Below are 11774 nucleotides of genomic sequence, written 5' to 3' on the forward strand. Positions count from 1 at the left end.
CTTGCAAGTCACTTTGAAACTAAGTGTGACTTGTAGAAGTGAAATGAAAATATGCTGCCTGAAACCGGTCATATCACATTGTTAACCTGTTGCAGGTAAACTGGGGGTTGATGAATGAGGATGAGCTGTATTTTGGGAAGTCTATGCAGAGTACAGTGACCATAGACATGAGCCACTCTTGTTTTTGGTCACAATCCCACTATTTTGCATATAAGAACGTACCAAACAAGATTTTTGTGGGAGTATACTGGCCCCAATAGCACTATTATTATTTTATTTTATTATTTATTATAGTGTAACTACGCAACACATGAGGATGACATATAGACCCTAAAATCCCATACTGCACTGTAGCTCAAGCATGCTTTGACACATGACATACAGATGAGGTGCAGTGGGATTTAATGCGATAATGCTCTGTGATTTATGGGACCTTCTGTCTGCGGTCAGGTGATCATGGTAACAGGGGACCATCCAATTACAGCCAAGGCCATCGCTAAAGGTGTGGGCATCATCTCTGAGGGCAACGAGACGGTTGAGGACATCGCTGAGAGACTGAACATCCCTCTGAGCCAAGTTAACCCCAGGTGTGTGTGTGTGTGTGTGTGTGTGTGTGTCAGAGGAGGTTTAGGCTGTGTGCTCAAGCGTCTAAGAGTTACTTTTTATGTGACTGTGTCTGTGTTTGAGCATGTGGGCAGTGATGTGTCTATAGGGATGTACGTGCACACAAGGTTATAAGAAATAGTTTAACATTTTAGTAAGTATATTTACTGTATATGCAATTTTGAATGTGAAGATCAATACCACTCTAATGTCTGACCATCAGCACCTCTAAAGCTCACATGTTAACACATTATATCTCATTTGTTTTAGGAAAAACTAATTAAACTAAACAGGGAGGGGAAATTTGAAGAAAGCGCAGGAAGAGCAACAGAGGAGGGATCCCTTTTCCAGGAACGACAGACGTGCAATAGATGCATGTGCACAGAGTAGACACAGCTGAATCATTAAAACAACACGTGAGCTTTAGAGGTGCTGGTAGGAGGATTTTGTTGCCTTTGGACAGAGCCAGGCCAGCGGTTTCCTGTCCTTATGCTAAGCTAAGCTAATCAGCTGCTAGTTCCACTTTCATTTTCAACAGACATCCATGAAGTGAATAGGCGTATTTCCCTAAATGTTAAACCCTTCCTTTAAGCTTTAAGATGCCAGAGGTGTGTACTGGTGTGCAGTTGTTTGTGTCTGAGAACGAAACAGAAAGACAAACTTGAGGAGAAAGCAAGAAAATGTCAATGCTTCCCTCTGCATAATTGACCCCGGTATCACTGACTCCTTGCTGGGTTTGTGTTTGTGTGTTTATATGTGTGTTTCCCCAGGGATGCCAAGGCTTGTGTGGTGCACGGCTCGGACCTAAAGGACATGAGCGCCGAGTACCTGGACGACCTGCTGAGGAACCACACTGAGATAGTGTTCGCTCGCACCTCCCCACAGCAGAAGCTCATCATAGTGGAGGGCTGCCAGAGACAGGTCAATGGACAGGAGTATGTGTGTGTGTGTGTGTGTGTGTGAGATAGTGTGTGAATGTGTGTGTGTTTGGGCCTTTCTGAGAGCGTACAGCTAAATAGCGATGTGTGTTTATATGATTCTATGTAAGCATGTGTGTGTTTGTGATAAAGTCTGGATGAATGCTTGAATGTGTCTGTTTATATGCCCCCGTGTTGAGGTATGGTTGAATACGAGTGTGTGTATGTGAGAGCATACGTGTGTGTGTGTGTGTGTGTGTGTGTGTGTGTGTGTCCCTGCCATTTCAGGCTGAATACAGTTTGCTGTGTGTAACTGTTTTGTGTGTGTATGAGTGTGTTTGAGCCATTTGTAAGTGAAGGTGGCTGAACGGATGAATAAAAGGGTGTGTGCGTGCTATGGAGGTCTATTTGCGAGTATAAGTGTGTATCTCGAAAGTATACCATTAACCATATATATTAAACCCTTTATATATATTGTTTCACTTGTATTCCCTTGGACACATCCCCATATATTAAGGTCATGCTACAATTCACCCTGACTCACTCACTTTCACTCTGTGTCACTGAATGATTGCAACTCCATTCCATTTTTCATTTAATCTCCCCAGAGCTGCTTTGAAAAGACATTATTAAGAGAGAAGGGGAGGGGGAAAGAGAGGGAAGTGGAGAGAGAAAAGCTTAAATCATGGTACTTATCTTTCTCTTCTTGACACTTTTTGTTCGCTGGTCCTTGTGGGGGCGCAGGGGGCGATCGTGGCTGTGACAGGCGACGGTGTGAACGACTCTCCAGCCCTGAAGAAAGCCGACATCGGCGTTGCCATGGGGATCGCCGGCTCTGATGTGTCCAAGCAGGCGGCTGACATGATCCTGCTGGACGACAACTTTGCCTCAATCGTCACCGGAGTAGAGGAGGGTGAGTGTTGGGGAATGACAGAGAGAGGGAAAGAGAGACAGGGTGCCAGAATGGAAGAATAAAAAAAAGGATGTAATATGGAGAGAGGAAGCAAAGACAGAAACCAAAAATGGGGAAAAAAAGCAAGTCAGAGAAACAAAGGGACACGAGATTCAAAAACTAGAACATTCTGCTATTAAAGTGTCAAGTTTTGAACTGTTGAAATCCAGGACAATAACAAAGACATAAGACTGCACCACGCAGGTTTTACATAATTAATTTGAATGCCTAGTATTAACAGGACTTGGTCTCAGCGATGTAGAAAATGCTGTTAACATATTTGAAAGGAAAATGTTCAAATGTATTTACTTTAATGGTCAGCATTTAGAAACCTGAAAGGTGAGGCTCGACCTGAAATTTGTTATTAAGATTTGTGAATTGACATAATAATATTAACCTAATTTGTATGGCACTTTTCAAAACCAAGTTACAAAGTGCTGTACAGTAGAAAGTTTCAATGAATTAAAGGAATTAAAATGATAACAGCAATAATACAACAGTTATGAAAACGCCATATGATTAAAATGAGACTTAAGATTTAAAAGAGGCCACGGAGTTTGCCTGCCGGAGATCTCCAGGAACAGAGTTCCACAGCTGGGAAACCTAACGGCAAAAGATGAGACTTTGGAACCATTAGTAGAGCCCGGCTGGAGGATCTCCAGCACGTTGGGAGTTATCTAATCACAGATGTAGGCAGGAGCCTGATCGTCTAGGACTGTAAAAACAAGTAGTAAAATCTTAAAATCAATTCTAAAACTCACAGGTAGCCTGTGAATGGCAGCGATGGTCACTCCTCTTAGTGCGTGTTAGAAGCCTGGCTGCAGCATTTTGAAAGAGCTGCAGTCTGTGAATGTTTTACTTACTAATACCTGGAATTTAATCTAAAGTAGTAATTTGGATATGCTGACAAAGCATGCATTTTTTATTTCAGTAAGCCTGGAAATTTCACTTGACCATGATGAAGACAGAAAAAGACAATATTAAAATAAATATATATACACCGTATATACATGTATCATCTCTACAAAGAAACATTTTCTTTCTTGTGTTTCTGACCCCCGCAGGTCGTCTCATCTTTGATAACTTGAAGAAGTCCATTGCATATACACTGACCAGTAACATCCCAGAGATCTCGCCCTTCCTCCTCTTCATCATTGCTAGCGTTCCTCTTCCGCTGGGAACAGTCACCATCCTCTGCATCGACCTGGGCACTGACATGGTGAGCAGTGGGAAAACTAATGCTCAACTCCCTTTATACAGTCCCTCAATCCCTGTGTAGATAACATAGGTTTCCTCATGATCTTAATCAATTGTTTTAGCTAGGTTTCTGAAATATTACCACTTAATAGATGTATATACTGCTGCCAAGCCTGTATTGTATATGATGTACTAATTGTTGAAAACCTGGTTTCCAGTATATTTGAACAATTTTTGTTTTTCAGTCAACTTTCACCCCCACATTTTATTTACAGGAGTTTCACAGAGGCAATGACAACAAAACACAAAGTTTTATATTTATCTTTATTCACTGGATTATATTACAAAGGACTCTCAGTGCTCCGAGGTAATTGTTGGCTAATTTTAATGATCCTTCCCAATGAAGTGATGCTGATTGTTAGCATGTCGCATAGCTTCAGGGAAGCTAAAGGTGAAATTAAGGAATCTAATGTAATACCGGTGTCAAATATGAATGCCTGAAGGTAAAAAGAACAAAATGTTTGGTTTAATTTGTTCTTTCTGTCGGTGGGAGAAATTTGCTCTTGGCTCACTGCCGACGTCCATTTGTTCAAGCAGAACAAAGACCGGGTGACGCTCACATACAGATTTACATTTCACAGCTCTGCCATTTCCAGATGCCAGTCTCTCCATTGTACTTCCAGCAGCAACAAAAAGAGTTGCTGGCACGCTGCTTGCCTGAGGGGCGTAATCCATCATTGCAAAAGAAAGGAAACAGGATGAATATATTCAAAAGGACTTGTTCACTTGTGTTCATTACTTTAACTTTAATTTTTCCTGCTCTCAGCCACCAGACAGTGGCATGCGGCAGAAACTGGGTCTTATACATCCCAATTAGCCAAACGTGAATATTTTACAAGTAATTAGGTCAATGTATGGTATGTATGTAAGGTTAAAGATAAAGAGGAGCAGCTGTTTCCACTTATTTTACTCAGGTGACATCAAAGATGAACTTCATTGGTTTTCTAGCAGCAGGACAGATTTGTTCGTGTTGACAAATATTTACTTAACAGTCTGAGATCACAGGGATAGTGCATTCTTTATTGGCTGGATTTCACTTTAAAGATGTGATGATTGAAGCTTAAAAGCACCTAATTTGTGCACCTGTTTTGCATATAAAAACCTGTCTCTTCAAAGTAACATGTCTGCATGTATTTAATAACTGCTGGTGGAGTGAACAGCTGCTTTGAAGAGTGGGACACAATGAAAAGATTTAAATATTCAATAAAGTACTGAAAAGTGTTTATAGTACAGTACACAAGTAAAACTACAAATTCCCCATGTCTGCTGGTGAAGTTGTTAACAGCTTGTTAACAGCTTAGTTCAACTCCAGGCAACAGGCTTGAGGGCTCTGCTGAGATTTTGCAGTGACAAGCAGCTCTTGGAGTCTGCTATGATTATTTTTAGCAGGCACTGCCATGTGGAAAAGGATGGCTGCAAAAGATGTTTATCAAAGCAAGAAGAATGCTTCAAGACTGGAATTTGGATATTAACACAGAATGACACATACACACACACACACACATCCTTTAGAGGTGTAGAAAATCAACGCCAAGCATGTTCACATCTTTTGCCTTCTTGTCTTTCTCAGCTGCTGTGGGTCAGGAGAGTATAACACCAAAACAAACTGGATTTGTACACCACAGAGCTTGTGTTCAGTTTCCCAAAGTGCCACGTCCCCACCTTAAATCCCATCTAAGTCGCAGATATAGCCTGCCTTAAGTAACATATATTGCTCTGTTGCTTACCTGGTAAAACCAGCCAATATAAGATCTTTATTACAAGGACCTTTCCACCCTCCTATTTTATGAATGTCTTGAAATTCACTATCAATCTCACTCCTCTCGTCTCCTCTCTATCTGTCACTGTCGCTGCTTCCTTTTTTCCATCTTCCTTGCCCTTTTGCTGTCTTTTCTCCTTCCACACAGTGATTGAATGCTGAATTATGCTAATAGTGATATGTCTGGGGTACCCCGTGCCTGGCGCTGTCATCATGCCTTTGTACAGTTGCCACAAAGACAAATTCCTGTGCATTTATTGTACAGGGTGCACAAAGTGAGCTGATTTTGTGCTGTCCTCCCATTCCCTCCAGGTTCCAGCCATCTCATTAGCTTATGAGACAGCTGAGAGTGACATCATGAAACGCCAACCAAGGAACCCCAGATCAGACAAGCTGGTCAATGAACGCCTCATCAGCATGGCCTACGGACAGATAGGTTTGTCCTCTTGTGGCTCATAACCTCTTTGTACCACAGCTCTTAAACCTGAATCACTGTGACTGGCCTCTTGTAGTGTGAGGTTATGGTTATAATAAACATCACAGACATAAAAACATAAAATATTGACATTTATCAGAAATTCTGGCATTTCATACTGCCTTTTAAAATGTTTAGGTACGTACTATTAAGGAAAATAGATCCAGAGGTGAGCAGACAGTCAAGAGAGAGTGCTTCGGTTTTCATCTAATTGTCTTGACATTTACAGCAAATTGAGAGTGGAGACTGCAACTGTTTTCTACTTAATCTTGGTCATGTTTCACTGGTTGGAGCCTCACTTGAATGCATGCTTTTTATCTCTAGTTTTATATGGTTTGGGAATAGTGAAATTCAAAAGCTGGCCCAATTTCATAGGCTGTTAAATAGGTCAAAATATGACAGGGCTTCATTGGATGACATACAATTTAAAGTTGAACACTCTCAAAACAGCCGGCGACTCACATCAACTCCCATAATTCTTCCAAGATGAGCACCACTGGGGCAGAACTTTTGCAGGTCACATCAAATCACACTTAAAAACCACTGCTCTGACATTACAGCTTGAAGTCCTGAAGCTTCTACAATGAACATTTAACTGATGATTTGATCTTGAGTGACAAACAATGAATGTGACAGTAGAGTTATATTCCCAACATTGTAAGCAGGGACCAGTGAGGAGAAGTAACAGCATCTAGAAAAAAAGATGCAGCCAATTTTCTTATTACTGATAAAATTATCTATCAATATAAAAACTGACCTGGTGCAGGGTTTCACTGTAACATTATCATGAACTAGATGATTAATAAGCATTGTCTCAATCCTTGATCAGTAGCCTACTTGTGGAGGTTTGGTATATGTGAAGACTTAATCTCTAAAATAAGATGTCAGTCATGTTGAAAACGTTACGCCCACTCTGACAAAACATATTTTCCAACATGAAATTAAAACTCACTATAGGCAATTATTGCAGTATTCAGCTGTCTGGAGCCATTTACTTACAAAATAGTAACATTGTAGAGGGCAGAGAGAGGAAGATATGATCACCTGTGCTGTTTTTCCAAAACAATTTTAAGTGGAAAAACACAAGGTGAACTGAGGCTGCATAAAAGTAAATTTTTTAGAATTTCGTAAATTTCCTACGACGTTGTATTAAGGCCATTGTAAATGAAATAAATAAGTGGTACCTTAGGTGGTAATATAAAATTAAGAAAATTATGAGAAAGAAACTCACAAATTAACAATAAAAAGACATTCAGATATTCTCTAAAATTATAAAATCAAAAAATTGTGAGAAATAGGTTTGTTAGTGGACAGACATAGCTGGGCTAAAACAAGTCTTTAGGGCTCAACCCACAACACTCCAGGTCCAACTTGAACATTGCAATTTGTAGGCTATCCACCATGGCCATGCTGGAAGGGGACGGTGATTTCACCCTGCCCCCGGGGTTTAATTAGTTGAATCCGGTACCACCTCTGTCACTATCAAAATCTGAAAGCCCCACATACAGGTATAGATCGGTAGATGCACTGTATCCTGGCAAGTACTTTAATGCTTTTTGGGGTCTAAATATTTTGGCATATGATTATTGTGAGCCCCACAGCTGAGCAAGAGGGGGTTTGTGCTGTGAAATGGTGAAATAAGGCTAAATTAGGTTGTGTGTGGGCGCTGTCCACAGTACTAAAACGGAGCGATGGATAGAAAGACAGAACACATATTTTAGTTAGGTTTCTTAGCCTGTTTGCTTTTCATGGTTGTAAACAGAACTTTCAGTGCTAATTCAATAAAATTTGTAAGTTTTTTTCCTCAGAATATTACAGACCCTGGCTCCGTGGCATTACTGAAGACACACATTATCTATAAATCATGTTATTTTCCTGCTTGTTTTGTAAAAGCATTGCCCCTATTGCTACATTGTGCTGTAATACAACAGATGAATAAAAATCTAATTCAGTAACAGAAAATTTACACAATGTTTGTGTATCCATCCATTACTGCAGCGACACCTGCTTTATGTTAATGGTAATTTATCAAGATCCCAAAATAACAACAAAAAAAACCCCTGAAAAGACAGAACGTTGTGTCAGTTTTCTTTTTAATTAACACCAAATTACATACTGGTAGTTCTTCCAGGAAACTTATTAGGAAATGAAAAATAAAATGTTAAATAATGTAACTCTTACCAAGAATACTGAGAACAGATGAATAGATGATGTTTTGCCATTTGTTCCTTGCCCATTTTCTTGTTTCCAGGGATGATGCAGGCCCTTGGTGGTTTTTTCACCTACTTTGTGATTTTGGCTGAGAACGGCTTTCTCCCGAAGACCCTGCTGGGCATCCGTATCATGTGGGACGATCGCGAAGTCAATGACCTAGAGGACACCTATGGGCAGCAGTGGGTAAGGAGTGTGGACAAAGACAAACCAGCACACTATTTGAATAGTCCCATACTCATGCGGAATTAAATGTAATGTGTGTTTCAACCTGGCAGACCTATGAGCAGAGAAAGATCATTGAATTCACCTGCCACACCAGCTTCTTTGCCAGCATCGTGGTTGTCCAGTGGGCCGATCTAATCATCTGCAAGACCAGGAGGAACTCCCTCTTTAAGCAGGGCATGAGGTTTGTGAGGGGGAAAGGAAGGGAGGGCTGGAGTAAAAGATGGATAATAGGGTGTGAAGATATCTTTTTGATTAGTTTGAACCTTTCCCTTTCTCTGATATACTCTTATTTTCTGTTCAACAGGAACCGGATCCTGATCTTCGGCCTGTTTGTTGAGACTGCTTTGGCTGCCTTCCTCTCCTACTGCCCTGGAATGGACGTTGCCTTGCGGATGTACCCTCTGAAGTACGTTCTGCATATGCATATCTCCACTGAACCGAAAAATAACCTCTTAAAGACCTAATAGGCTGCCATTAGCCTGTCACTCTCGACTTTAAATGAAGTCTCTGATCTTCTTAACACCATGTTGTTATCCTTAATATTCAAAAATGGCTGCAATGAATTTAACAATTTGCACCCTGCCTGTGACTCACTTCTACTCTATCTATCCCCGCCCCTGATATACTCTTTTTCTCTTCCTCTCAGGCCCCTGTGGTGGTTCTGTGCCTTCCCATACAGTCTTCTCATCTTCATTTATGATGAAGTCCGTAAATTAATTCTGAGGAGATGCCCCGGAGGTAAGCAGTTATTAAGAGAAACCAAGATTAAAAGGTTTCGACCTTCTTTGTCTTGTTAATAAGCTGAAAGGCAAAAAATGCCAAGTGATGGTATAGTGATTGACACCCCTATCTCAGGAACCACATGTGCCATTTTTCATCAAGACCTTTTCTCCTGTCCTATATACTTCTCTCAGTCTTCCTACTGTCCTCACCAAAAAACAAAACAAAACAAAACACAAACATCCCAAAAGAGTAGACTGTCCGCTCCTTTAAGAACACACTGATTGACAAAGTCGCCACAGCTCTGCTCTGCTGATCTGACCTGAAGGATCCCTGCGAGCATTTGACAAATGGTGACATGCGGGAGAAGCTCAAGTTCAATGTCAGTCCAAGCAAGCACAACACAATTATATAAAAACAATTTTGACCTGAGATGAAAAAGGAAAGTAGAGGTAGCAATTTTACAAAACAATGTTGGTAGCAATTATGGATGATGAAGCCAAAGAATGTAAGTATACATTTAAGTGTCATTTCAAAAACTGCCATTTTCAACACTGGTCAGCTGTCATATTGAAATCTCTTTCATTTTTCTTTTGGGGATAAATCACATGATTTTCTGGCAGATTGTAACATGTTTTTTGTCACTTTGTGGTGTATTATAAAGCAAGAACTGTGACTTTAATCACAAAAGAGACTTTAGGCCTAATCTGTAGCAATGCAGCTGAAAAGGCATCCGGCAAGCCACTCATTGCTGAACAATTCTCCGGCTTTCAAAGCCTCCATAACACTTGACTGATTACTGTTTGTCTTCTACTGTTTGATTTCTGACAAAAAAGCATGTGAATCCACTGCTATCTGACATTTTCTTGGGAATTCCATTTGATAAATGTAGCATAAAATCACATCCACATCACCACTGAAATCTAATCTGATCTGATTCTTGGGCCAAGGGCTGCATCTGCACTAGATTTCAACCAAACATTTTAATATATCTTGCTACAAAGCAGACAGGGGTGGAAATGTAAGCCACCTCTAATTTTGTTTATGGAAGCAGTGAAGAAATATGATCGCAGATGATTGCCAAACCGTCTAGTGATTCTTTAGCAGTGTGTAAATTGGTTAACATGTATGTCGGTAGCAATCTTTATGGAGGAAATTGATCATACCTGTCCAACACGAACATAAACGAATGATGAGAAAGGAAATTAAAGCAGGCTGGTGAAGACTCTTGAGATATGCCCCAAAGATCATACACATGATATGGACACACTACAATAGCTCAAAATCTGTTCACTGCCACAGCGATTCAGCTTATGAGGGGCAAGACGTGGGGAGACAAATACAATTTATCGTGACAGTTAATCATTTCTGTTAATCTGTGTGTCATGGGCTGCTGATCAAAGTCTTAGAGTTATAAGGGGATTCATTTGGAAATGTACAGAGACAAAGACAACGAGAAGAATACAAATAGAGTGATACAAAAGGATATTATGAAAACTGCTCGCCTGTCATTTTGGTCTCTGATACTTTCCCTCTTTCTGTCTTCCTCTCTTCCAGGTTGGGTGGAGCAGGAGACATATTATTAACATTCAGAAAATGTCTGTTTGAATTGTGTGTCTGTGAGACTGTGTCTGTGTGTGTGTGTGTGTGTGTGTGTGTGTTTGTTTGCGTGTGCTTGTGAGGGTTGAACTGTGTGTCTGTCACAGTTGTAATATTGCATGGATCAGTTCACAACTCTGATTATCATAAAAATACAGCTGAAAATAGGCTTTTGATTGTGCTTTGAGTTTTTCCTTTTTGTTTTCTCAGAAAACATTTCCAGCAGAACAATGGTAATGTGTACTTATGTGCCTTACATAAACTGTTACCAAAGTGATGTATCATGGCCTGTTTGGCTATAGAGGAATGCCAAATGTCGCTCATCATGTGAAATGTACCAAATAAAACATATTCCAAAATATTCCTGGCTGTTGTTTTATTGTTGTTAATTTATTTTGTGGTCAGTATCAATCATTATTGCTATTATTGCACAATAATCCTTGAGTTAATTGATGGTTAAACCTAAAACGTGTCAATTTTAATGTGTGTGTGGCACCACATGTACCAATAATTGTAATGTTTTCCAAACCACATGTTATTTCCTACTAATTACCCTTATTATATTTAACATTTTCAGGGATTTTCAATCATCATAACCTTACTGGCTCCAAATTCAAATCAGATCTGGCTTTGTATGCAAGTGTTTCAGCTAATGTTATACAGGCCACTCTAAGATTTATCAGCTTATGACAGATATCAGCGTATAGGGCAGCTAGTACACTACAGTAACAAGAAATTGGAGCACAACATTTCCAAAGATATGATCATTAAAAGTTGTGCGCTTATGTTAAAAAATAGATATAATCCGGTATACATTGTTATCAGATTTTCTTAAAACTCTAAAATATGAATACTGATATTGGCCTCAAAAACCAGGAGTCAGTCAGGCAGATATTTTCCTGATCTAATCATCCATAATGTATGTCCTCATGTCTTCTATTCACTGGACGCTTGTTACCATACTGTCAAAATAGTCAAGAAAAGATTGACAGACGGCCAAGCATTTTTTCCCCCACGTTGCTTATCTCTGGATCCAGCTTGTTGTGCAGAAAT

General features: G+C 40.0%; 1 protein-coding gene across 1 annotated transcript in view; it reads left to right on the plus strand.

The window, feature by feature from the left end:
- Positions 1–11082, plus strand: part of atp1a2a (ATPase Na+/K+ transporting subunit alpha 2a) — a 35790-nt gene extending 24708 nt beyond the window's left edge. Inside the window, exons 15-24 of the mRNA XM_038717384.1 lie at positions 451–587; positions 1374–1524; positions 2265–2433; positions 3537–3691; positions 5801–5924; positions 8215–8360; positions 8453–8583; positions 8707–8808; positions 9049–9140; positions 10680–11082. Of these exons, the coding sequence (XP_038573312.1) occupies positions 451–587; positions 1374–1524; positions 2265–2433; positions 3537–3691; positions 5801–5924; positions 8215–8360; positions 8453–8583; positions 8707–8808; positions 9049–9140; positions 10680–10708 (1236 nt within the window). The 3' untranslated portion in view covers positions 10709–11082. The remainder of the gene's footprint in view (positions 1–450; positions 588–1373; positions 1525–2264; positions 2434–3536; positions 3692–5800; positions 5925–8214; positions 8361–8452; positions 8584–8706; positions 8809–9048; positions 9141–10679) is intronic.
- Positions 11083–11774: the final 692 nt, after the last annotated feature.

The sequence above is a fragment of the Micropterus salmoides genome, unplaced genomic scaffold, assembly GCF_014851395.1.
Source record: "Micropterus salmoides isolate LMB-PRFRI ecotype aquatic unplaced genomic scaffold, ASM1485139v1 Ms_hic_scaffold_14, whole genome shotgun sequence".
NCBI classification, from domain to species: domain Eukaryota; kingdom Metazoa; phylum Chordata; class Actinopteri; order Centrarchiformes; family Centrarchidae; genus Micropterus; species Micropterus salmoides.